Source organism: Pundamilia nyererei, unplaced genomic scaffold, assembly GCF_000239375.1.
Source record: "Pundamilia nyererei isolate P.nyererei 1_Seehausen unplaced genomic scaffold, PunNye1.0 scaffold00276, whole genome shotgun sequence".
Taxonomy (NCBI): Eukaryota; Metazoa; Chordata; class Actinopteri; order Cichliformes; family Cichlidae; genus Pundamilia; species Pundamilia nyererei.
In genome coordinates this window covers 201,577-229,081 of record NW_005187677.1, presented here as the reverse complement: position 1 = coordinate 229,081, position 27,505 = coordinate 201,577, and the positions used below count along the sequence as shown (strand labels likewise).

The following is a 27,505-nucleotide window of genomic DNA, read 5'->3' as shown; positions in this document are numbered from 1 at the left end:
CGACTGCAGTGTGTCTGATTTAGCTCCCGGCGCGCGCGGCAGGAACAAGCAGCGGGAACACCTGTCTCGTGACGAGCGCTCATGTTCTCCTGTGTGGCGTGAAACTGGAGCACGCAGCCCGGAACCCGCCGCCCCTCCGCTGGGCTGGACCGGAGCAGCCAGCCCTCTGGACCGATGTCCTGGCCGAAATGTCCCGGCACATCTACATACGAAACAAGATTGGCGAGGGCATCCAAGCGCCCATCTTTCAGGTAGGTCAGGTGTCTTCAAGGCTGCTAGTTACAGTTGCGGAGGCTACATTTTAATTTAAAAGTGAAGAAAAAGTCTTTTAAATGTAATTAAAATAAAAATGTAACCAGAATAATTCAGTAGCTCAGTCCACTACAAGCGTTATGGTGACAGCAAAAGGTAGCTTTGTTTTAAAAAGAAAAACAACCCCCCGCTGTAATACATTATGAATATAGGCTTTAAAATACCTAACTGTACTGTTTTAGTATTTAAATATCTATGAGACTGTTGACACAAAACAAAGCAGATGGTCAACTCTTTATTTTTATTTTAACTTTGTGTTTTGCAATGCACATCTTCCCACCTTTATACTCTCTAGGTGACAGTATAGTTTAGATATTAAGAACAATAAGTGAACTGTGTGTTGGGGAATAACAGATCAGTGATGTTTTACTTAATAAAAGTTTTATTTTTTGAGTGGACTTTAGTTCTACTTAATAAACTACATTATTTGGAAATCTCGCTTTCATAATGGTTTTACTGACTTACTGATTCACCTCAACGTAATTATTTTGAGCCTTTACACATGCTTTCTTCCTTGCCCATGCTTTTCTACTTAATGACTTTCTTCCTTGTTTATTTATGAATCAAAGCATTACAGAACAGATAGAAAAGACATAGTCATACCAGTGTGTCAGCATTTCAGTGGCTTCAGTTTAAGGTGGATTCCACTTGATGTTTAAAAGTCATGCTTTTCATACAGCTTTTTGCAATTTCAGCTCACAGAAATGCCTTACTTGCCTTGCATCTATAAAGAACATAAGACTGGCCTAAGCTTTCTAACAGTGCATCTATTTTAATAGCTGTGGTAGATATAAAGGGAAGGAAGTGCATCAGTCCCCCGATATCAGCCCCCTGCTAGATAGCTGATAATTTATTTTTCTCCAGTTTGATCGATCTTTACTGTGTGTAATAATAGCGGGTCAGTTCTTGGCTTTGGGCTCTTAGCTTGAAAGTGAGAGGCAGAAGAGGGATGGTGACCCAGATTAATGGCCCTGTTTTATAAATTCAGGGAAGTAGGCTCTGACTTTTTAATGGTGACATTGTCATTAACTCTGGAGATTTGAACAGAAATGGGGCAAATCACTGGCAGATAATTAATTTACCTCCCTGGAGATGAACTCTGTTGGTATATTTGGATTTTTTGGAGGAGAGCAAGAAAGAAAGTCACGAGTGAGGTAAGGAGAAAAGTAAGTTGGCAAGTGCAGCGTATAATGCAGAAACGTATAATAGAAGTTAGCTTGTGTTGCATGTCAGATGGCTTGTAAGGTTGACCTTATCTAATCTTGGAAAGAGCATCAGCTGCTGTGTGAAGCACATGTGCCCGAATGTCACTTTGCATCATGTATTAGTCTCATGTGGCATTTCAGCAAGCGATCCAAATATAATGGATGTGCACAAGAAAACGTAAGAGTTGACACTGTAGCTGCTGGTTAAGAGTTCATTTTTTTCCGTCAGGTGAACCGAGGGACTTATTCCAGGAGGAGTCGCCTCAAGAGGTCTGACGGCAGCACCACCTCCACCAGCTTCATCCTCAGACAGGTACTGCAGGGAACAGATGCTCTGAATGGTTGTAAAATTGTGGTTTGACGTGGATATTTCTGTGCATTTATACCAAATAATGGAAATTGGGTAGAAACAACAACAACAAAAAAAACACATATAGTTTAGCATTAATTGCTCCATGTATCAAATTTTTCCCTAAATTAAATCCTTGTTAAGATATTTGCTTACCCTGTGTTGTAAATGGGCTACATCATACATGGTGTTTTTTACTGAACAGGATCTTCATACCTCAAAAAAACCCAAAAAAACCAGCTATTCATGAGTTTTACTCTGCTGAGTTTCTGATTGATGATCACACATTTACGACATACACTGCTTTTGACTGCAGGGGGTGGTAAAGTGCAGGTAGTAGAAGGTGGCAGTGCACCAATTACATATTTAGATGCAGTTATACAACATCTTTTCTTTCAATATAAAGTACTTAACAATATTATTAGGTCACCTGATATAAAAACAAGACAACACCAGTATTTTAAAAGTCAAAAACTAACAATTATATCATTATTTATTAGGCAAATACCAAATTGAATTCACATTTTCATACCCAAATCCGAGCTGGCACTCTGGACTACTCTGAGAATACAGAAATTAACAAAGCATAACAATCAAGCACTAAAATGAATTGCAAATAAATAACTATAATTTTACATCTTAATCAAAAAATATCAATGTGCTTTACAATTTTTTTCTGTTTTTTGTTAAGCAGTACATTTGAAAATTTATAAATAGCAATAATAATCAGATTTTAGCATCAAATTTCTAATTTCTATTCAAGAGCTTGGATCAACCATTACAGAGGCATAAAAAATGATGCTGCTAATTACCAAAAGTGTTAATTTAGGGCAGCTGTGGCATAAACCCTACATCAGGCAGTGTCTAATACTGCATAAAATGCAAAATATAAACATTTACAGCATATCTGAATATGGTGTCATTTAGTTATTCCTTAAAACAATCAATCAGTTCTGGTGCTTTACTGGAAACATAAGGGGCAGTAGATTTTACTGTTTTATTATTGTGTAGTGTTGGTTGGTGTGTTGAAAATTTTGTCTAATGATATCTTTAAAATTATTGGCGTTATAGGCAAAAGAGCGAAATTATTATTATTATTCTTGTTGTTGTTATTATTAATCTATTTTTTGCATAAGCAGGGATTTATATAGGATTACAATGGCCCATTCCTCTGTCATTTGTACATAAAAAAAGAAAAAATAGATCAAATATAACAACCAAAATAACCAAATAGTGTAGCATTCTCAGTCTCTATTAGAAAATATTGTGTTGTTGGCACAGGGCTGTGGAGTCGGGCCTCAGCAGGCTGGCTGTTCTGCTTTTAGGTTAAATGTAATGGTAGTTTTTGCTCCCACTGTTTTTACTCAGCATATGGCTCATTAGTGTTAATGTTTAATTAATGTTCCCATAGCTAAGTTGGCTTTTAAAAGTGGACTTACATTTAGACTTATATTTCCAAAATTTGGGGCAGAAATTATTCTGCATTGAGGAAAAATACGTGTTAGTCTTGAGTAAGATGTTGCCTCTTCTTCACCGAACAAACCAGCTTCAATATTTAAAATGGAAAAAAGTGCATAAAGCAGACACAGCTCGTCTGTTTTTATCAAAAGTTATTTTTGGAGCATCTCTGCTCTCTTTTCTTCATCCTCCATCTGTCTTTACTGTTGTTGAATGTGGCACAGAGCCCGTCACAGCTCTCAGCAGACTCTTATTCATGGTGTTACCCAGCATGCTATACTCAGTGGTGTAATTTTTTTTTATAAATGTGCCGTTTCTAGTGTTAGTAATAGTTATTCTGTACTATTTTCTCATGTTGAAGAAAGTTTATTTAATGTATATGAGTCATATGGTTGTGAGTAAGGCGGTCTGCTTAAAATACACTCATCAAGCTTCTCGTTGCCAGTAATGTAGTGCATTTAAACCCCAGTGCACATTTTGTTGGTTCACTGGTATATTAATATTGGAAAAATGAATTTTATGTTAAGTTGAGAGCAGCATCTGGGTACAGGGTATGTTAAATGTGCTTGATTATGGTAAAAATGATCAGTACTAAAGTACACAGCTATTTCGTTTAGTTATCATTAACATTTTAGCCATTGCTGAAAATGATAAACAATTTATATTTGTTAGTCTGTGTTCAAAGAGCTAAATCTAGGGGCTAAATGCTAAGAGCTAAATGTACTTTTCTTGTTGACCAAAGGCCATCTTTTGTCGTCTTGGCTCAAGCGAGCTAAACATTAATTTAATTTGAGCCTTTAGGTAGGCGCAGAAGCAAACCATTGTAAGGCATGAGCCAAAAAAAAGTGTGAAACTGATTATTATTAGATTATTGTGCTGACAAGTTATAGTATATTTTTCAATTTCCATCCATCCATCTTCATCCGCTTTATCCGGGGCCGGGTCGCGGGGGCAGCAGCCTAAGCAAAGAGGCCCAGACCTCCCTCTCCCCAGCCACCTCCTCCAGCTTATCCGGGGGAACACCAAGGCGTTCCCAGGCCAGCCGAGAGATATAATCTCTCCAGCGTGTCCTGGGTCTGCCCCGGGGCCTCCTCCCGGTGGGACATGCCTGGAACACCTCACCCAGGAGGCGCCCAGGGGGCATCCTTGTCAGATGTCCGAACCACCTCAGCTGGCTCCTTTCGATGTGGAGCAGCAGCTGCTCTACTCTGAGCCCCTCCCGGATGGCCGAACTTCTCACCCTATCTCTAAGGGAGAGGCCAGCCACCCTTCGGAGGAAGCTCATTTCTGCCGCTTGTATCCGCGATCTCGTTCTTTCGGTCACTACCCACAGCTCGTGGCCATAGGTGAGGGTAGGGACGTAGATCGACCGGTAAATTGAGAGCTTCGCTTTTACACTCAGCTCCCTCTTCACCACGACGGACCGGTGCAGCGTCCGCATTACTGCAGCTGCAGCCCCAATCCGTCTGTCGATCTCCGGCTCCCTTCTCCCATCACTCGCGAACAAGACCCCGAGATACTTGAACTCCTCCCAGCACACCCTCACTACGCGTTTAGGTGCACATTTGTTTAGACCAAATGTGAAGCTGAAATGGTTAGCCAATTGAATTTGCTTATTTCTCTGTTTTGTGACTTAAAACTGAATTTCTTTGAATTTGGAACTGTTCATGTGATTTTATTTTAAAAAAAGGTACGGTAAACAACACCTTCTCATCACATTTGGATTTGACCATCCAACGAATAAGCTGATATTCATTTTACTTTTAGACAAGATTTCCCTAATTTTTGTGTAGTGATTTCTTGACTCATTTATGCTCTACCCAGCTGCTCAGAACATACAAACATGTGGTACCAAATGGGAAGCTGCAGAGTGCCCTCTGGTAGACAACCTATGCAATATCAGCACTCATAACATGGTTGAAGGGTGTTTCTCCATTCTTTCTTTCCGTTTTTAATATTTTCATTTGTGGTTTCATTTTTATTTAAAAATGATGATACCAGTCAATTGTCAAATAGCTAATATCTGCCAATTATATTGGTCCGGCTCAAGTATTTTCTTAATTGATTGGTTAACTTAAAGAATTTCCAAGAGTTTTCTAAAGCATGTGTCCACTAGGGCTGCCACAAACGACTAATCAGATCATGCATCCATTGAACGTAAAACGTACAGCTTATTGCACCAGCAGCATCTGCTCTTATATAACTATCATTAGCTTACAGCTTTAAGTGTTTCAGGTATGTGCTAACAAAAAATAAAGACAAGATGATAATTTATTAAATTTTAATGAAATTCGCAGATTGTTTCAGTAAAGTTTAATAAACTCCTTGCTATCTAAAATATAACAGGACACCAGAGTATATTCTCCAGCATCTCACACTTCTGATAATCAGCTGTCTGCTTGACGTTTATTCAGCTGTATAAAAACTATAACTTTAATCTCAGCCAAACCGATTTGCTCAGGAACAAATTAAATACTGAAAAAAGCCAAACAATAACATTTTTAAGTTATCTAAGTGACTTATATATGTTTAACCTCAGTAGCGAAAGACGGCGGTGGGTTTGAAAACGATTTGCCAGGAGTCCGGTGTTCTCACTGGCTCTAATGAGCCTTGAACCCCGGCTAGCTATCGAGCTAGTGGGTAACAGACGTCTCCGAAAATGTCGGAGCGCTTTTGAAAATATGTGGTGTCTTGATAAACTGAGCAGATATTTGAAGTTTACACAGCCACATTCTCGCCTGAAAATATGTTTAACGTTTATTTTGTGACCCAGAAAGAATAATAAGAGTAATATTGCTGCTGTCATTGTTGGAAACGGAGTAGGGCTGCGCTATGAATTCTGGGATAGGTTGGGCCACGAAGTATACTCCCGGCCCATCCTTCAAATCTGGGGAAATGAAGGGCGCATTTGTCGGAGTCTTCGTTGTGTCGCTGTAACGTAATCGGCCTACAAATGCAGGCAAAGGAGGATGCCGTTCCTGAATTTGGACACAGCTACGATACCGGACACAGCTTCTTCTTCTTCGGGGTTTAATGGCAGCTGACATCCTTGTACATGCAGTGCTGCCATCTTCTGTTTCAGTCCGTTATTACACTCTTAAATCCTACTACTTATTGCCACGTTTTTGGGATCTTGCAAAGCTTCAAACAACGCGTCGACTATTAAATTAGTCGTCGACGATTTTGATAGTTGACATAATCGTGACTAGTCAACTAATCGTAGCAGCCCTAGTGTCCACCCATTTTTTTTTTATTTTCCAGTAGCTAAATAATCCGGTATCATAGATAAAAGAGATTATCAGCAAATATTCACCCACAAAATATTCATTTTTAAGTATTAGTTGTTTCAGTTTAGTTGGAGCAGACCTTTTCAGCAGCAGCTATTTTTGGCTTAGCACAGGTTTTACTGATCACATTAATTACGCCTGTGTTCATAAATAGAACCGATTCTCTGCAGGTCTCATCAGTAACACCTGTGTTTTTGCACCATTTCAAATGAAAAGCGTTTGTATTCAGCTGCCATGAAAATGGTTCCTTATTATTAATAACATATTATTTAAGCATTAACTGCTGACTGTGTGGAGAGGACTTTGAAACCACATTTAGGCCTTAATGACAGGAAATGATTTAGAAATATAAAAGTTACATTAACATTTAAAGAGATAAGGAGATAAGGCGTGTTTGGACTGTGATACCCTAAAAAATAGTACTTTCTATGTCTTTAGTAATTATTTTAAGTATTTGTTAACAAAAGATTGGCTCAGGTTCAATCCAAACCATTCAGTACCTGACTTTTATTTTATTTTAGTGGTATTAGTGGTGTAGATGTGTCACAACCACATTAATTCTCAAAAGAAAATGAACTTCCATGAATTTAAATCCATGTTTCTAATAATGCTCCTGTTATTTGAGCTATTTAGCTGTTTTGTCTTTCTCTGGAGAATAAATAAGCAGAGTGAGAAAGAGAGGTAGCAAGGAAATGGAGGGTGCTGATCCCCCATCCCCCTCCCCCGATCCCTGCTACCTCCCCGCACTAAAAAAAAAAAAAAAAAAAATCAAGGAGAGCGCTCATCCAAGATGAGTGGACAGCCAGTCAGCCAATCAGCTTCTTGCACATTGGCTCTGTCATCAGGCTTGGATATTGAGGAAGGATCCACTGCTCTGCCGCTGCCTCTGCTGCTCTCGCTGTTGTATATGTGTGTGTGTGTGCGAGGAAGCCTGATGAAATGAAATGCCAGGATTGGGCTACCTCCAGGGAGAGCCTCTCCATCCTATAACGTGAGCCAGCCAGCAGCACTCTGGGATCGGGGAGAAGCTGCATCCATCAAGCGACGGGCCTCCGGAGGACCAGGCGTGATCCAACGGGAGGGGAGATTTTTTTTTTTTAATCATTCTTCTCTGCTGTGGAGAGAAGGGATTGTTGTCACCCCCCACATCCATCCTTTTTTTAAAATCTGGGGCCCCCTCCTTCCTCGTCCGCCTACACTCTTTTTGTTTTTTACCCCCTCGTTCTTCTAGAGGCGCTCACTGGAATATCAAACCTCCATGTATGACAATTTGTACCTGCATGGATTTGAAGACTCTGAGGCGGTGAGTGTTTGGATGGGTGTGTGTGTGAGTCTGCTTTTGTGCTCTCAGCTGTGTGTTTTTTGATGGAATTAGCTCACTGCACACACACACATATATACACACATATGAGGCCTTCGATGGGTAAGCCAACGGTACAGTGTAGCGTGATCGTGGTTTATGCTTGACTAGGAGGGGGTTGGGTGGGTGGGTGTTTGGCAGATGGCTTCTGATGTGTGACATTCACACTGTTGTGTGTGTTTTGCTTTATCTGCATGTGTAGTTGTGCATGTGATGGCAATCTGCCTATAAAGCTGTAAGATTGGACGTCAGGAAACCATCGGATCCAGAAGGAGCCATTTAGTGCTCATCACACTCATGAGGTGAACCAAGCCCAGATTCAAAGATTCAAAGATGCTAATCACTCGTTTCTCCACTCTGATAGATCCTCATTCCCACATTTGACTCTCTCAAAAATTGTCGAGCTGAGTGGTTTTTTTTTGTTTTGTTTTTTTAATCTGATCGTGCCACTGTGTGCTGTAAGGGCTCTGACGAGGCTTGGCGAAACATGCATCGTGATGTCATGAAGTGGATTCTGATGCTGATGAGTCACATGCTGAAGCTACTCCATTGGATAATAGCTCAAGTGCTACAGTGCACCCTCAAATCTTCCGCACAGATACATGAGATTGAGTTGAGCAGTGATGCAAAAATCATATCGGGGGGAAAAAGACGTTTTATATAAAATTGGCGGACTTGTGAAAACCAGATTATGAGACACATGGTCAAGATTAAAAACTGCAGAGACTTATGTGTTCTGACTTGTAATCTAACATTTAGACATTGTGCCCAATGAACTGCATCCTTATAATGCAACGCTGTCATTATTTGCTCCTTTCTTTCTGACTTGATACCCTGAAACTGAAGCTCAGGCCTCCTGTTCTAAATTAGCACTTCGCCTCCAAGTTAAAACTGAGATAACCCAAATTATATCATTATGACATCAGCAGGGTTATTTTCCCCCAGACCTGACAAAACTCCCTTTAGAGCCACAGATAACACCATGTAACAGCTCTCACAGGCTGAGGGTGAATAAACTGTACAGATGGACTATGTGTTTGATACAGCTGAAAAACAGCCAGCAGGAACATAGTGATGTGTTTGTTCCTCTGTAATCTTTTTGTTCTTGGAAGTCCTACAAAAACACCCAGTTAGTCTGGGATGGGATGCTTACTTTTCAAATGAGCAGCGTGCTGAAGTCAGGCCTTGCCACTGCTGGCTTGTAAAAAAAACAGCAAAAAAACAAAACAAAACAGAAAGTGCTTAGCTGTGATGACTAAATTGATTGATCTTCTTGGGAGTAATGGTCTTCCTTAATTGAATCATCATTAGTGGCTGATTGTTTAGATTAAAACAGCAGAAGGAAGCACTTGATCCAGTCGTGTTTGAGCAAAAAATGTTGCACTGAAGGAATTCCTACTGGGTGGCTGGATGAACTGCTGCAAGCCTGGCGTTTTTTTTGAGGCTCTAAGTAAAAGAAAAAATCCTGACAGGTTGCAAAAAAATGGACCATTGATATCCTGTATCAGATGTAAGGGATACGCAAGCAGGTGCCAAAATTTGTAAATTAAATGTACACGAATAGCATGCTAATAAGAAATTTCAGCATAACCGGTATAAAAATGTTCAAATATCAACCAACAAAGTGACAAAAGCTCCTTTTCTCTGTCAGCAAACTACCTAATTAAGTACTTGAAGAAGATGACGACTTCTTATGCGCTGGCGATTGACATGCTAACATTAGCTGCAGGTCCTTTGGCAAATTTGGCTTTCAACCTATCAAATATTCTCCACTTATCAGCTTTTAGAGATATCTTTATTTTGTGTTTAACCAGGTGTTTCCGGCAGGTTAGATGCATTGCCCTGACCAGCTTTGCATTGTGCACTACAAATGCTGCCGAGAGCATAGAGTCTGCATCGAGTTTTGTTACAACACCTACTTTCAGCTCGGCACTGCCACCATTACCTTGCATTTGTTCTTCAACACATCTCAGGGGTCACGTCGCGTGGCCTTGCTCAGATTCTTCTTCTCTAACTCAGATCTGCTCTGTAGGTGTATAGGGGGAAAAAGTCAGGACAGTATAGTATTGCAGTAGTTGCACAGACACCACATATTGATATTTTAATAAATACATTAAAATGCACTGACAATACCATTAACCAGAGATCTCTTATCCACCATTGTCCTGAGATAACATTAGCCAAGCAAACTGAAATTAGATTGGCTCAACTGAAAAAAAAAACATCCAACAGTGGACACATTTAGCTGAACAAAGCTACCTTCTAATTTGGAGCAAGCCAACGGCTCAGTCACACGAGTAAAAACATGACAGCAACTGCTTTACATCTAAAATAATAACAGGTGGCTGTCTGATTGTATTGAATTTTGTTTTACATATAGTAGAAGGAGGGTAGAAGAGGACTTTACTGCTGGTTACCAGCTGGTTGTATCCTGGTTGTATATCTTAAATGTAAATTTCTGTATACGTAGACAGCAACAAATATGTAATAAAAAAAAAAGGTTTATGACAGTGAATTGCTGCATTATCAGAAACAGATTACATGTAATCACCAGCTTGACCCCAATCAATTGCAGACCGTCTGTCTTATTAAGCGAGGTTTTCGTCACAGTGTTGTTATGTTTGGCATTTGGCATTTTTTTTGACCCAAAACAACAAAAGAAAATCTGAAGTGAGATAACTTTATCTTATTAGACAAAACAAGTATTAACATAGTTTAACTTTAAGGACATAATTTGGAGCTGGTATTGGAGTAACATCGTATCGTGGGGTGCTTGGGGATTCCCACTTTTAGTGCTGTGGTTACTTGGTAGTTTTGACCCAACCCTGCTGATTAGAGGTCTTCAGTTTGCACAGTGTGTTTGGTCTGTAAAACAAGTCATGGGCAGATACTTGCATATGTTTGTCTTATAAAAGCAAACAAGGTATTACTGTTTTAACTGCACCAGGTAAGCATTAGTTTATATTTCATTTTCTTATTTTGATATTCTTTGGTTTTAATAGTCCATAGTAGCTTTATTTTTTCTGTAGGGAAAGGTGTTCTACCAGAAAAACCAAAATGTTGCCATGTGCATAAATGTCTGTGGTTATGTTTGAAGTATTTTCTGTAGCTGTGTAGACTGTAGTTTGACTAATACAGTTTCATGATTGTATGGGATTATTGTTTCAGATGAGTAAAAAATAACTAGAAGACATCTCTCACTCTCTGAGAACAGAGAATCATCTTCATCAATTAAATGTATGAAGACATGCAAACTGCTGACAGCACAAGAATAGAAATCCACTTTGTCTGAGATGCTCCTGGCAGCCTACTCTTTTTTTTTTATAAATATATATATATATCGTTGATTTTACCTGTTCTGCATTCAGTGTGCCAAGCCACCACTCAGTATTTGGCACTGTGATTGTAAGCTGATGCGCATTGAATTCCAAAACTTCAGCAAGTGATCCCATAAACAATTTATCTTTATGGTGCTTAGCAGCTCAGATGCTTTCAGATAAAGCTAAAGCACATCCTTGTTTTGAAACGTGTCCTCTATCACCATGTGACTGAATGAACCTCAGAGCCTTTGTGCTTTTTTTTTTGTCTTTTCAGAGAGAAAATTCAGGTCATTTGGGTGCATCTGTCCACACTGTTCTAACTTTTTCTTTAAAGTCCCTGATATTGGGACAGTGTTTCGCTGTGCAGAGATGTTTTTTTATGTTAGAGGCCTTGAGTGTAGTTTTCATTTTCTTTAATAACCCTATCAGGAACAGAGTGCTAATATTAGTTTGGATTAGCCATAACTTGATAACAAATTTAAAGCACTATTTAAAGCTATTTCCTGTTCTTGTTGGGCAGCAACTCTTGCTCTAGAATAATTTTGCCATGCTTAAAGACAACATACTCCCAACATACACCCATCAGGCATAACTTTATGACCGCCTGCCTAATATTGTGTTAGTCTCTTTTTTGCCACCAAAACAGGTGTGCTGTGGTATCTGACACCAAGATGTTAGCAACAGATCCTTTAAGTTCTGTAAGTTGGTTCCTTCTTCCCATAGTGCATCCTGGTGCCAGATATTCCCCAGGTAAGCGACTTGGTCCTCCACATGATGTAAAAGAAAATGTGACTCACTAGACCAGTCTACCTTCTTCCAGTGCTCCATGGTCCAGGTCTGATACAGGTGTGCCCATTGTTGGTACTTTGAGCAGTGGACAGGAGTCAGCATGGGCATCCTGACTGGTCTACAGCTATGCAGCTCCATATGCAACAAACTGCGATGCAGGGTGTATTCTGACACCTTTCTGTCAGAACCAGCATTACATTTTTTCGCAGTTTGATTTACAGCAACTTGTCTGCCTGATCACATGGGCCAGCCCTCTGTACCCAATCATCAGTGACTCTTGGTCACCACTGTTCCTTCCTTGGTCCATTTTTGATAGATACTGACCACTGCAGACTGGGAACACCCCACAAAAGCTGGAGTTTTGAAGATGCTCCTACTCAGTTGTTTAGCCATCACAATTTGTCCCTTGTCAAATTTGCTCATATCCTCATGCTTGAATATTTTTTTCTGACTCAAACTCATCAACTTTGAGAACAAAATGTTCACTTGCTCCCTGATATATCCCACTAACAGGTGACCTGTCAGTGGCCATAATGTTATGCCTGATTGGTGCACTTATCAAAAGATGTATCCAGTCTGTATAGTTTCAGTAATCTCTGTGATTTTTTTCGTAGGGATCAGCTGATTCATACACTAGCAGACCATCAGACTCAGATGTCTCTCTCGAGGAGGAGCGGGAGGTGCAGGCTCAGGTCCAGAGCCAGAGCCCAAGCCAGAGTCAAGGACCGGGACAGAGCCGACAGGAGAGGGAACAGCAGGCTGCCGTTCAACTGGAAAGAGCCAAGGTAGACAGGCTGTGACAATGTTCATGCTAGTTTATCTTTATTATGGATTTTTTCCCAGATCAATAAAAAGTCTTCAAGTCTGTTAGAGTAAGAAGTTTTTAATCATTTTAAATATACTTTTCTGATCCTCACTGAGCTTGTGTTTCCGTCCTTCAGAGTAAACCTGTGGCATTTGCTGTAAGGACCAACGTCAGCTATTGTGGCGCACTGGATGAAGATGTTCCAGTGCCAGCCACAGCCATCTCCTTTGACGCCAAGGACTTCCTGCACATAAAAGAGGTTAATGAGTACTTTGTATTAAAACATCATAACTACGGCATATATGTGATGATACAAAATTCAATTTGATCTGATCCCTTTTCATGTTTGCATCTTCAGAAGTTCAACAATGACTGGTGGATCGGTCGGTTAGTGAAAGAGGGTTGCGAGATCGGCTTCATTCCCAGCCCTCTGAAGCTGGAAAACATTCGACTCCAGCAGGAGCAAAAGAGAGGACGAGTCCAAGGGTAAGTAGCACAAAACCACAGTCGTCGTCTCATTGTTTTTCTCACGTAAATCAAACCTTACTTGATCACACAAACGTTAACGTAAGCACAAAAACCTGGCGTCTAATGCGTTGAGTAACAATAAGACAAGAATCATTTAAAGTCAACTTTGCACCAAAATTGTAGCATTTTGATCGTAAGAAGCAAACATTATTCAGATAAACCAGAATTTGGTAGATTTTGTAGCTTCCACTGAGTGCACTACTTCTACGTGTTCTACTTGCCACATTTTTTTAAAGCAAAGTATTTAAAATCTCATGAATCTAGCTGACATTTTATTTAAATACATATATTGCTAGGAATGAGAATGAGGTAGCATGGAAATAGATGTCCTCAGTAATTTTAGATCACCTTTGGACAAATCATGGTTATAAACAGGTAGAATTGCCCAAACAAACACACAAAAAAGACAAATTAAGCTGAGAGTTTTACAGTACAGTACATTTTGGTAATAATTTAATTAACCTTTCCTGTGTGAGGTTTCGTTGTTTTTCTTTGCTTGACAGTGAACTTGCTATCTTTGTGTTTAGGATTGTGTTAATGGGACACAACAAGACATTTAAGCAATTCAACTTTTATATGGAACTACTGTGGACATGTTTTCAATTTTATCAACATAACTTTTGTTCAGCTAATGAGATAATCAAATTGCTCAAGAAAATCCTGTAATTAGTTGGGGGAGTAGGAAGGGAAGGGGTGCCGTGGGAATTTTGACTTGTCTTAGCGATGGAAATGGCGATTGATTGCGATCCAAAATGCCAGTTTATATTAACAACCTGAATTGATTCCTTTATCAGCTTCACACCTTTGAATATTTTGATGCAATACTCTTGACACAGCCCCTGAGACTGCTGTTTAACCAATACAGAAGTTAAAATAAATTCATCCTATATAAAAGCATGCAACTTCTCCATAAAAGCCTTGTCATCTGTTTGACTGTGTTGGTGTCTCACTGTGTGTTTTTTTTTATTTTATTTTATTTTAATTTACTCCTTAAAGTTTCCTTTGACTCTTTCGTGACTCATGCCCATTTACTCCGTCCTCTCCACTCGTGTCGACTGTACCAGTCCAGCGGTTTCAATAGCTGTAATTAGCACACCTATCAGCCTTCGAGTTTCCTTGTGTGTGTGTATAATGTGTCTTGAATGTTCTGTCATCCAGAATTTGTACAATAACTCACAGGCAGTTCCCCGAGCCTTGCTGCTGAGTTTAATACTAATCCTACTCGACTGGAATGCTGAAGCTTCACTTAACAGCGTGGCTTCTGTGGCTTTTTGTCATCGAACCTCACAGACAGGGAGAGACATTCGAACCCCCGTTAAACAGGACTACTCTGTGTAACTGAAAATTAGGACCACTATGTTAGAGATTGCTTGCTTCGGCAAGCGCGTACGCTAAATTGGATACGATACAGAGAAGATTAGCATGGCCCCTGCGCAAGGATGACACGCAAATTCGTCAGTAGCAATACTTAGGCAGGCTGGGGCATTTACATAATGATCACTTGGTACAAAAGGAAACACACTGTGCCAGGAAAATATCCCCCAATCCATTACACAACCACAACGCCAAGTTCTAACCAAATGCCAAACCAGAAATCATCAGAGCAGGCAACATTTTTCAAATCTTCTATTGTCCAATTTTGATGAATCGTAGTTTCCTATTCTTACCTGACAGGAGTAGTGTCTGGTATGGTCTTTGGGTGCTATAGTCCTCCTGCTTCAAATTTTGCCATGTTATCCATTCAGAGATGCTCTTCTGCAGACCTTGGTTGTAATGAGTGGTTGTTTAAGTTACTGTTGTTCCTTATCATTTCTGAGCAGTCTAGCCATTCTCCCCTGACCTCTGGCATTTTCACCAAGAAAGAAGATGCTTACTGGCCCTTTGAACATGAACAGTCACATTTAAAATCACACACAATAAAGAGTCTTTGAAAAGGTGTACCTAATAAAGTGTCTGCTGAGTGTATAATAGCTGAATAACAATGGGCCTCATACTCTTTTAAAAATGGACATCTGTAACAAAAAGCCATCTAAGGTGAATTCCCAAGTTTCATGAAAATTATTTTAGTTCTAAAAGAAGATGCAACTTTCACTCAGTTTCTGTTCAAATTATTCACTGTATATTTAAAAAAAGAAAGAAAGTAACTTGAAAAAATTCTTGAATTAATAATTGTTAATGCTGTGATTAGTTTTGCCATACTTAAGATGATGTAAATATTTGAGGAAGATGTGAAGTTTTATGGGGAAAAATTCAGCAGTGGACCTAAGTGATGACAGAAGGGGGAAATTCCAACTTGGGCAACAAGCAGACACGAGAGGAGACTCAGGAGAAGTAGGTAAAAAGATATGCGAACTAAATGCACACCAGGGAGAAGGGCAACAAGAGATGAACTCAATCAGAGAGTAATAAGGGCAGGAAAAGAACAAAAGCAGGAAGTATAAACGCAGTCACATAAATTTCAAAATAAAACTGGAATTAACTATGCTAAACACAAAGAGTAAAGCCAAACAGACAATCAGGAAGACACAGGAAGGAACACAAAGAGAAAATGAAAATACTTACAGTAGAAACTATTAGAAAAATTAAAAAATATGGGAAACTACAGAGACTTGTGTTACGGTGTTCTGATGTTTAAGGTGGTTTAGCTGACCAATATTAAATTAATTAAATGTTCATTATTATTAGTTTTAGTTTTTATTTTAGTCTTAGCATACTATAGATTTTTTTTTTTTTAGGTTTCAGTCCTTTTCTGAATTAATACTGTGGGTTTTTTCTGTCTTTCTTTTTCCCATTGTCTTTTCCAGTAAGTCTGGAGGGAACTCTTCTTCCAGTGTGGAGGATGAGGTTTCTGCCTCTATCCGACCACTCATATCCTCAGCAGGTGAGAACATCGGACAGGGGGAGAGGGCTTTTAATAGCCAGCTGCCAGCTTAGAGCCAAGCTTCTCGGCCACAACAACATAGAGAAAATAAGACTCTAAAACCTTCCCATGTCTCTGCGTAGAGCATAAGTTCAGAGTTGTTGGTACATTTTCCCATGATCCTCCTCTTCCTCCAGTTGAGGACTGCAGGCGCTCTGAGACTGGGGCTTACCACAGTGTGAACCCAACGACAAGACTATGACCCCCCCTCTGAACTGCACTCATGTGACTTTGTGAATATAACCTTAGGACAATAGAACTGCTTTTTTTTTCTATTTTTCATATTATAGTTATCCTTGGTAGGTTTCATTTGTTATGGCTTATAATGGAAAGTTGCATATGTGAAGCATGTTGGAGTGTTTCTGAAATATTCTGGTGACTCCTCCTGTGGCAGCAGCTACTGACATCACTGTCGCTGTCTTCTCTTTCCTCCTACAGGAAAGCAGAAACAGAAAGTGGTAAGTTGGTGACGGTAAAACACACTCATATACTATTCACTCAATTCTTGTTGTTGTGACGGGAACGGGTAGCATTTAGAGGAAGTTACAGTAACAGCGTACAATACTTCAGATCTACTGAAATATCCAACAACAAGTTATAATGATTCCTGTGACGCCATAATGCCATCACTGCGCAACATAATACATTATGATAGATACTTTACAATAAAAAAAAAACTGTCTCTGCTGTGTGGATTAAATATGAAGCCACATGTGGTTACCTAGTCTTACTGTTGCATAAAGGAGAGGAAAGTGGGGGAAAATGGTTGACCTGGCTATACTAACTCCCCCCCCCCCCCCCAAAAAATTAAAGCCAGTAACATCTTATGTCTAAGTTTATTATATTCACACGCTTCAGTTTGTAAGGGAATATGACATAGATCAGTACATATATAACAAGCATGAGAATTTATGCATCAGGCCATTTTTGCAGAAATATGTTGACTGAGTGCCAAAAAACCCAATCAAACCAAAGGCCAAGGAGTTCAAAACCAAGTAATCTAATCTAATCTAATCTAATCTAATTGAATCTAATCTAATCTAATCTTGTAAATTATATAAAAGTTGGGATCCAAAAAAACTTACCTGAAACATTTCTCATTATGAACATTGTTTACTGTCAGTTGATATACTTAGAGAGAGAGTGCAATAGATCATTATAAATTGAATTAATATCTGAATTTTGTAGGCAACTGCATATGCTATTTGGAAATTCAACCACCCCTGAATGCTTAATGTGAATCAGTCTCATCCATTTACATAATTTTAAGTTGTGCAGTTGAAAGACCTTGGTTTGATTCCAGAGAAAGTTACGCAGTGATGTTAAAAGACTATGCCATGTCACCAAAAGTATTATTAATATTTACTTTGTCCTAAACTTCAATGTTTTTATTCACCACAAAATATACCCCAATCTGATATTGTTATTACCTTGTAATACACAGTTTTTGTTTAATAAAATGCGGCTTTTAACTGTGTGAACTATCTACACATGAAATGTGTTGGCTTACATAACTAAATGATACCAAGTGTTTGCTGTTTTGAGTTGTACTGTGTCGTGGTCGTACCTTTATTGTGAAATTGGGTTCAACTGTAGTTTTGTGAGTGTTTGGGCAAAATCTGTGTACAGTGGTCGTTTATGTAGCAAATGATAAACACCGGTGCATTAACCACATTTTGTAAGCTAACATGTTAAATTAACGTTTATTTGAGATAATGTGTTAGATTTTTTTTGTAAAGTTGGGACAATCTAAAAGTATTCTTATTTTTTTTCTTTTTGCTTCATGCCCTGACATGGCAGTAAACCAGCTTCCCATTTACTACGTGTGGTTGTGTGTTGAGCTGACTCTGCAGTCCAGAAACCCGTTTCTAGGCAGACGTTTCGCCTCGTCACTGTAATGAAAGCATAGGTATAATAATGACGTCTTAGCTTTATTTAGTGTTGCAGTGACTCATGATAGTGAACCAGCATCAGCAAAAGCAGGTCCTGCCCTTAATGCAGCCATCATTATCACACCTGTGCTTCTCCTGCTGTGGCGGAGCCACGGCGTCTGCTATGAAAAAGGTTTATCGCAGCTGTCTGCTTTGCTTTTTCGTCAGTCTGTTGTCTCTTGTGGTTTTATTTTTGTCAGCCTGAGTGTACCGCTGCTTCTTTGTGTTAACAGACGGAGCACATCCCCCCGTATGATGTGGTTCCCTCCATGAGGCCTGTAGTTCTGGTGGGACCCTCACTCAAGGGCTACGAGGTAAGCTGCCTGCCTCTACAGCCGAATGAACAATCGGACGTTCTCACATTAAAAACAAACAAACATGAATAATCTCAATTTAATTACAAATAGGACAAGAAATGAGATGACTCCTGTACATTTTTCACTGAGTCCCCCAAAATAGCCTTCTGTTGGCACTGTTAATTATGAACGTGTCATCGCCCACGTAACATCCAGATTGCAGCCAGACTAGCAAGGAGACGAAGAGTTCAGATAAGAATATGTTGAGTAATTGGCAGATTTTTTCTTGTTGCTTCCAATACTGCTGATAATCGTGGCTTGTAGAAAAGCAGAATACTAGAACTGCTTTGAGGTACATGCAGTGCCAGGTATGGGACTGCGAATACTCCTCAATGATCACCAGCTTGTAGCTAGCTGTGTCCGTCATGTCCGTTTAGTGCTGGGAAGTCTAGACTGTTCTCAACTGTGAGCTGTGAGAGCCAATCAAAACCTTTCAAAGTAAAACCTAAAAGCTAGGAGTGTCTGAATGCTGACTTGTGGAAAGGTTGTTATTCAACAATGGTTTTTATGTTCTAAAGTATATTTGTACAGACAAATTATGTTCAGTTATTACAGTGGTGCAGGGTGCATGCCTTTTACCATGTTTCCTGTTTTAAAATACCAATTATAACAACAAATATCAGGTAAATGAAAAGAAAAAACTTTATACATAAACAACAGTACATTTCATTGATTTATGCTGCATTTGGTCACATGGTAACTATCTAAGCTGATGATGTCATTTCCATATTGCTCGCTCAGATGGGGCATCCGACATCATTATGTTTTTTTAGCAGCAGTAAAGTGCCATCTGTCTTGTTGTCCTGAATTTGCCTGATGGATGGTGGCTTATTCATACTGAGGATCACAAAGCACACAAAGCCATATTCCGAGATTAAGTCCCTGACCAATTTTTCATTTTTGCTTCGCAGGTAACAGACATGATGCAGAAAGCACTATTTGACTTCCTCAAGCACAGATTTGATGGCAGGTAAAGACAAATTAAATGCACACTTCTTAGGAAGAACTATAGAACTATTTTAATTCTAACATAGTCTTTATTCACTCCCAATAAATGGTAAGTAAAATATAAAGTTACTTGCAAGAAGAAAAAAATATGGAGAGTAATTCTTATTGGTCCTTTTTCTTCTCTGTGCAGTCTTCAAAATCGAGTCAGTGCCCTGGTTAAAAAAAATTATGTCTTCTTTATTACAGGATAACTATCACACGAGTCACAGCAGATATATCGCTGGCCAAAAGGTCTGTTCTTAACAACCCCAGTAAGAGGGCCATCATAGAAAGATCCAACACTCGCTCCAGTTTAGGTGAGTTTCACGTATATGTTGACTGAGCTATAGTCTGAAACTGTGAAGTTTAATTGTAAGTAGTGAGAATCATGCAAATGTCTAATGTCTGTCTTTGTCCCCTTAGCTGAGGTGCAAAGTGAGATTGAAAGGATCTTCGAGTTGGCCCGCTCCCTGCAGCTGGTGGTTCTGGATGCCGACACCATCAACCACCCTGCCCAGCTTCTCAAGACCTCCCTGGCCCCCATCATCGTCCATGTTAAAGTCTCCTCACCAAAGGTACTCGGATCATAGGCAGACCTTCAAAGAGGGAGATTTTTGTCGCACTAAGAAACATTTTTACTCTCTCTGATGGGTTTATTATCAATCAGGCCATGGGTTACAAGGTTATCAAGTCAAGGCTGGACAAAACAGGAAATTAAGCATATATGATCTTCACAGTGACTGTCCAACAGAGTCATTCAGTTGGAGACAAACATCGAGAACAAAGGTAATGGTCTCTCTGTTAGGCTCATGTTGTTTATCCACGGGTGTTACAGCTCATCACAAGCACAGTGTTACCTCAAAACTAGCATGAAGTCCTGTACTTTTAAAGCCTCTGATGAACACACGTGTGTGTGTTGGGGGGATATAAATCTGCACTTTGGCACTTTTGCATGGGAGAGTATGTCTTCTTCACCTCATCCCTCAGCACTGGGACTACAACAGTAACCACTTTGATCAACTGTCTGTCTTTAGGATTAAGTTTAATCAGACTGAGAATCTGCTGTTTACTGTTTGCACGTGTTTTACAAGACATCTTCCTAGCATGCTTTTCTACTGTTGACCAGTAAAACTGACCAGTGTACAGACAAACCAGGAAGAAGCAGCAATATTAGGCGTATAGCATCACTGCATTACTGAGGTCATGAGTCCTCCAACATGTTTGGACTGTTTATTTATTTCAACCAATAATTGTTACTTGTTTTCATCACATTTTGGTCATAAACGTTCTGGCTTAATGGTGATCATAAATAAATATTTTGAGGCAGTTTAACCCCATTGGATATAATATTTATTTGTAGATGTAAACATTATTAAAAATCCCAAATTCTCAGAAGAAGGTGCAGATGATATGAGCAGACAGTTCACCCAAAACTGAGATACTTTTGGTTTCTTTGTGTGCGTTTCTGCTCTTTCATCCAGGTTCTGCAGAGGCTAGTCAAGTCCAGAGGGAAGTCCCAGAGCAAACACCTGAACGTCCAGCTCGTGGCAGCAGACAAACTAGCCCAGTGTCCACCGGTAAGCCAACTTTCTCCTCCTGCGCTGGCTTGTGTGGCTCGTTGTTCTCGTACTTTTACAGTTTCTGTATTTAAAAAGTTGCCCATAAACTTTGTTTCTGCACTCCCAAACAAATGCATCTTAAGGTCAAACAAGAGTCAGGGAGATTTTTATGTCTTGGAGAGCAAAAACTGGAAGCACTTGTATTTATTGAAGCCGTTGATATGATGTTTATTATCATTACTCCTTGTGCTAATGTACATTCATAGCTGAGCCTCACATACAGTGTAAGAGTGGACATAATGTATTTCACGTGTCCTCTGCTGCTAACAGGAAATGTTTGACATCATCCTGGATGAAAACCAGCTGGAGGACGCCTGTGAGCATCTCGCCGAGTATCTCGAGGCATACTGGAAAGCGACCCACACCTCGATGGCGACGCCCCTGAACCCCCTGCTGGGACGCAACCTGGGCCCCACCACACTCACGCCCTACCCCACCAGCATCTCTGGACTGCAGGTACACATCCACCTGTACCAAAATGATTTTCTTTGACCTTGATGGGTGTGGTTCAGATAATAAAAGTAAAAAGAGTAAACCCAGCCTATTGCAAATCATTTTTATTCATTCTCCTCTTCATTCATGTTATTTAAAAAGAGTTATACCTTCCAAATTTGTAGCATTTGTTTTTTGAAATAAATTGTTGTGTCTAGTCACAACAGTTGGAGTTGTGGCATTTTGTTCTCTGGGAAATAACAGTTTGTCCATTAAATCTACACCAGAGTGTTGGCACTGTAGCATCCTGCATAATCCAACTGTTTTATTATCAGCTTAAAGAAAGATCCCTGATTTAATGTGTCAACAAAGAAACCATTGATGCTTCCCTCTGATAACCTTGCAGATATGGAGTGAGCTGTTCTTCGTGTGTCTTCAGTGAAGAACCATGAAATGTTAAATATTTTCAGTGGTGCCAGAGCCTAAATTTCTGTCACGCTCAAAAAGAAATACAGAAGACTCTGCGTCAATGCAAAAGTCATGTACACATTTAATCCATGTATGTTGACTCAGTGTGGACAGTAAGGGACAAGGATAAGCATGTTTATCAACTTGCAAAACTTGCAAAAGTATTTTTACATTATACTTACTGTCATTGTCGCTGTGATCTTTCTTCTTCTCCCTGCGTCATCAGCAACTCAGCACAGTCCCACATATCAGAGAAAGTTAAACCTACACAAGTGTGTCGTTACATTAATACATTTGGTCAAACATTTTTGCTTTGCCATGTGTTTGCATGTTATTACTGTCATCTGTTTGCCTAACTGCGCAAATCCGACAGTGCATGTTTGATTCGACCTAAATTCTATCTCTGGCTCCTCCTCTTTTTGAACAGATTTTCACGATGTCCATGCTAAGCAAGTCATAATCCTATTTGCTGCAGGCAGTGAAATCTACACCCACTGATAACTCCCCATTAGAAATTGAAAGCAAACACGTGTGTGCATTTGTGTGGATACTGTGTTATTAGGTCTCTTCCATTCCCTCCTGAGCCTTATCTATGTCCTTGGTATGTTCGTGTGATTAGCAGAGCCAAAGAATGCGACAGAGTAACCACACAGGAGACCACTCGACCCCAAATGAACGTCGCAACCTGATGACATCAGATGAAAACTACCACAACGAGCGGGCACATAAGGGACGCAACCGCATGTCCTCTGGCTCCCAGCATAGCCGAGAGCAGCAGGACGCCTACCAGGACTACCAGGATCCCTATCAGGATGCATACAAGCCACATCGCAATCGCAGTTCACCGGGCAGCTATAGCCATGACTCCCGGCACCGGCTCTGAAAACACTCCTCTCGCCACAGTGGCCCACGCGGCCCAAAATTCCACCCAAAATAAACGCTGCAATAGAGCCAAGATGGTCCCAAATTGTACCTTTTTTTTCCCCCCTTTCTTTTTGATCTACTTGGCTATTTTTCCTCTTTCAAAGTAAAAAAGAATCACATTCAGGTATTTTCGTTTTAATCAAGCTGTCAGGGCAAACCCCCATCAGTCAACAGTGTGAGTAGTGAGGAGGTTCAGGCCAACATTAACAAAACTTGTAAAATTTCTTTAAGTTTCTGGGACCTTTTTGGGATTTTACTAACATAATGCTCAGCAGATGTGCAACACAGTGCTTGTTGCCGGTGTCAGCAGTCTAATTATGGATAGTAGTCAGATGGTGATGATGTACTGTATGGGCTTCTGAGTGCCTGAAGCGTCACACCCGGTCAGATGGAAGCCCTCTGCACACAAACTGCTGAAAGGCTGCTGCCCCTATCCTGGGCCATGTATAAATCCTCTCTTCATTTAGCTTATTGCATGCTTGTAGTTGATCAACCTCCGCATCCACTTCACTGATATTTTACTCTGGATTCTCCCATGATGAGGTGTAGATATGGAGGTCCAATTTTCACCTCGTTGTGGATAGGCGCTCGGTGGTGGGTTTGTGGGTTGGTTATGCAGATGATATCTGGCTGCTAGTTTTGAAAACTGGTGCTTCACATTCCCAAACTATTTTGCTATTTGAAAGTCACTTTGAGCAAGGCCAGCTTTTGTGTAGCATAGCTTCAGGATTTTATTTGGGTGAAGACCCTGACCGTCATAAGCAGAACAGACTCTGATGGTGCTGGGATCAGACCTCTGTTACACTGTAGAGGAAGGCAATACTGCTGCTGTTCTAAACAGCTAGCACTTAGAGAGTTAGACAAGGCAATAGCCGAGACTGTGTGATATTGTAGTGGATTACAATAGCAAAATTCTACTTGAGATGCAGTTGATACTGTTGAAATATGGACTGGCATTAAAACCAATGCAGGAGGAGCCTCTTTAGCTGGCTGGGATGTTCTTTCTTGACATTTTTGCCCCTGCCAGCGTCTTGTTTTTCTTCTGTTTGTTTGCTTGTTTGACGTGAAGTTCCATCTGCTGCTGAAGCTACAAATTATTTTGCACTTGTTAGCAGTAAAATCACAGTTACGTAGAGGTAAAACACACATATGGATGTCGGTTAGCATTAAGTCAAGTCACTGGTTAATCTCTGTCAAAGTTCCTTTTGTTGGCTTTAAGGGGTTGAAATGATATAAATGTTACACGGCAGGATTGGTTGCACCATGTTCGTTCCCTGTGTAGCTGGCATGTTTTCCTGACTGCAGAGCATGTTCCCTCCAAAGGTAAAAAAAAAAAAAAGCCCACTGTAATCAAGTTGGTGTTTGTACAAGTATGAGGCACGTTTCTCCAAAAATAGAAAAAAAAGAAAAGAAAATGTCCCAAACTGCAGACGAATGATATCTCTGGATCCTTGAGGGTAATCGCTCATTCAGTACACTGAAACGACACAAGCAAATATTTTGATAATTTAGAAAATGTTAAAGTGGCCTGCATGGTATAAAAGTGAAGCCATCTCACTGATAAGTTTCTGTTAGACCAGAAATATGTTATATATTAGAAAGTGCACTGAAACAACTGACACAGGCTGAACCCTCACAAAAAAGGGCAGTTTGCCCACATGGTGCTTTGTATGGAGCATGAGAGCTGCTGTGTTTGCTAATGATGATCTTAAGTTTTGTTAACAGAATTTGCTGTACATATCCCACTCTTTTAAGAGATAGTATTATCTTGTGATTCTGACTTAATCATCTTACTATTTCCAGATAATAAATGGTACCACTGGACCAACTTTAAGGTTTTCTATTAAAACAAAGTACTTAAAAAATGTATATTAGGTAACATTCAAGTGTCCTATTATAGTATATGCAAATAAGAGAAAGTCATGAGGATAAAGTAAGGAATCACGTTGCGTGTTATCAGAAGATAATAAGATGAATAAGTCGTCATGTTGACTAGAAAAACTGCTGGAACATTCTTTATTATCTTGGAAATTTGTGCTTCTTTCGATAAAAACTATTGTAAATTTGACAGTTTTTTGGCTTCCATATTTCTCCAGGACCAAAAACACAAAGAACAACCTAAATGCCTGTTTTTGCAGTGTACCTCACAACTCCCTGTATGTGATATGATACATACAGGAAGTGAGTGACACGGCTACATCACAAGGATTCAAATGTTTTCTTTCACTGTATGGAGGACCAAACGTGCCATGTAATTAAATACTAAATTTAAACCATGTTTACTGAGAAATGAATTAAAGCATTAAATATAAAGTATTTATTCCCCCAAGAAAATCAATCAATCAATAACACTGAAAAACTGAGTAATAACAATCTACTGTAATAACACAGTGCAGTTACTTTTAACTAGTTTGCTTTAAAAATCTATTTATTTTTTTAATAAGCATAGTTTGGTCCCAATCATGGCAAAATCTGAGCTTGGCACACCTGGAGAAATGTGATTTTTAGGAAAATTACCATATGTACAGTAAGAATTAGAATGTGTGTCAAAAGAGTTTTCTTTGGCATGTTAAACAAATACATCTATTCTAAATGTTAGTTCCCTTATGACAAAAACGATGTACAGTACTGACTGCTGCAGCACCAAATTAGATTGGTGCCTTATAAATAGCAAATTACTATTATTGTTTTGTCCGAGATCTATACAGAGTGTTCTCATAAACGTTTAATAGGAAGTGGGAGCTGTTTTTAGGCTGATTTTTATTATATTTTTGTTAGTTAAACATGTTCAATTACGAATAAGTACAATTTGTTCACAAGATTTTTCAAATTTGATTCTGGTATGGTGTTCTTATAAATGACATCAGATGGTGATGTAGCTACAGCACAAATAAGGATAAGCATGCTGCAGCCACTAGGTGGCAGCATGAGCAGGCCTAATAAAGTCTGTGTTGAAGCTGTAAAAGAAAATTAGCACTGAAAATCTTTGGTTGCTTGTGAGGTGCAGAGTTGTCCAACATAGGACATTAGCTTTACTAAATCTTGATGATATGCACTTCAGCCGGTCAGGAGGAACTTCTTCAAACTGTAGCATCTTTATTCTTTATTTGAATATTCAAAATCTAGACATGAACCACGACCGATATTTAACAGTCCCCAACAGTTCTACAGCCTGAAACAGTTTTGAGCTGTTGGGAGGCTTGATTAGATCATTTGGGGTTTTTTTTTTTTAGAAAAGGAGGCTGACGTGACATAATTTGACTTTCCCTGATTTTAAGCAGCTCTTATAAATTGATTTAAATGTAAAAGAAGGTGCAGTGGATCACTTTGCATAGATCTGGATAAAAGTACAGAAATAAATAATTTATGAAACAAATTGAATAGCACAAATGAGTAAGCAAAAACTACAGTGGTTATTGAGCAGCTGTTCCTACAATGTGAATCTGGGATAAAGGCACAGATTGTTTGTTTGCCTTGGTTTCCTGGTTATTTCCATGTTATCTAAATGGGAAAAGAGTGCATAAAACTACTGTTTACAAGCAGCTTATCTGTCTCATTGTGCCCCATAGCATAAAATCCATTGGTTGATTGAATAGCGAGACATTTACCATTCAAAATCAAACCAACCAATGCTGAGCTGGGCTGCTTGAGACAATCAGAAGGGATTTCCTGACCAGCGTCCCACCATTGCTCTCTTTATGAAGAGAAATGTAAGAATGAAATAATGCCACTTTCACACACAGACCTCCAGACCTGCTTTTCTTTGTTCCTTCTGACTTTATGTGTCAGCAAAAGTTTCTCTGCAAGCAAAATTCATCTTTGATTGATTTTTTTTCTCTGACTAAATCTCCAGGTGACCACAAAACACAGGACGTGTAGAGAAGATTTTCTTTGGTATAATATAAAACACAAAAAAGAACGAGAAAGTAAAAGAATAAACATTTATTCCAGTAGAAAAATAATACATGAATATTTGCTGTCAATTATTTTTATAAGAGATAAATGTACATAATGTCTTTGAGATGCGATTTGCTGTATACATGTGCTGAAATAAGACGAAGTCAACCCGTGTGGGACAACAGCAAGGTCCAGTATACAAAGTTTCAGTAATGTGCAATACAAGACGGCATGCTGTTTTAAAATGAGGAACTTCATGTACTGTACTATGCAACCGCAAACTGTGTACATCGCTTCATGCTGTGGCTTCTCCAAACACCCTTTTCCAAGCAGCTTCATCTGGACTTTTAGCGGATTTTTGTGTTTCTCTCTGTTTTTTTTTTTCTGTGGAAGAAGAAAATCTAAGCGGCTAATGCGGTATTGCATGCATAATAAACCACTCTAATTTATAAAAAGGAGTTCAAGAAAAATACATGGAACTGGAGGTGACTGTGTTTCAGCCAGAGCTTCAAGTGACTTAAAAATATTTCTTTTTCAAAATAAAAGAGTCGTTCTAAA

General features: G+C 39.4%; 1 protein-coding gene across 3 annotated transcripts; it reads left to right on the top strand.

Annotated features, from left to right (window-relative positions):
* LOC102205960 (voltage-dependent L-type calcium channel subunit beta-4-like) lies at positions 1 to 27,505 on the top strand. Of its 3 annotated transcripts, XM_005750498.1 has the most exons (14): positions 1 to 251; positions 1,747 to 1,830; positions 12,695 to 12,865; positions 13,022 to 13,144; positions 13,244 to 13,371; positions 16,218 to 16,294; positions 16,772 to 16,791; positions 18,498 to 18,578; positions 19,532 to 19,590; positions 19,815 to 19,924; positions 20,031 to 20,182; positions 21,089 to 21,184; positions 21,497 to 21,682; positions 22,746 to 27,505. In XM_005750498.1, the coding sequence occupies exons 1-14, from the start codon at positions 189 to 191 to the stop codon at positions 23,007 to 23,009; spliced, it is 1,614 nt and encodes a 537-aa protein (XP_005750555.1). In that variant the 5' UTR covers positions 1 to 188; the 3' UTR covers positions 23,010 to 27,505. The 3 variants fall into 3 exon arrangements, with proteins under 3 accessions (XP_005750555.1, XP_005750556.1, XP_005750558.1); XM_005750499.1 differs by lacking the exon at positions 16,218 to 16,294 and having other exon boundaries at positions 16,773 to 16,791; XM_005750501.1 differs by lacking the exons at positions 1 to 251; positions 1,747 to 1,830 and adding an exon at positions 7,465 to 7,914.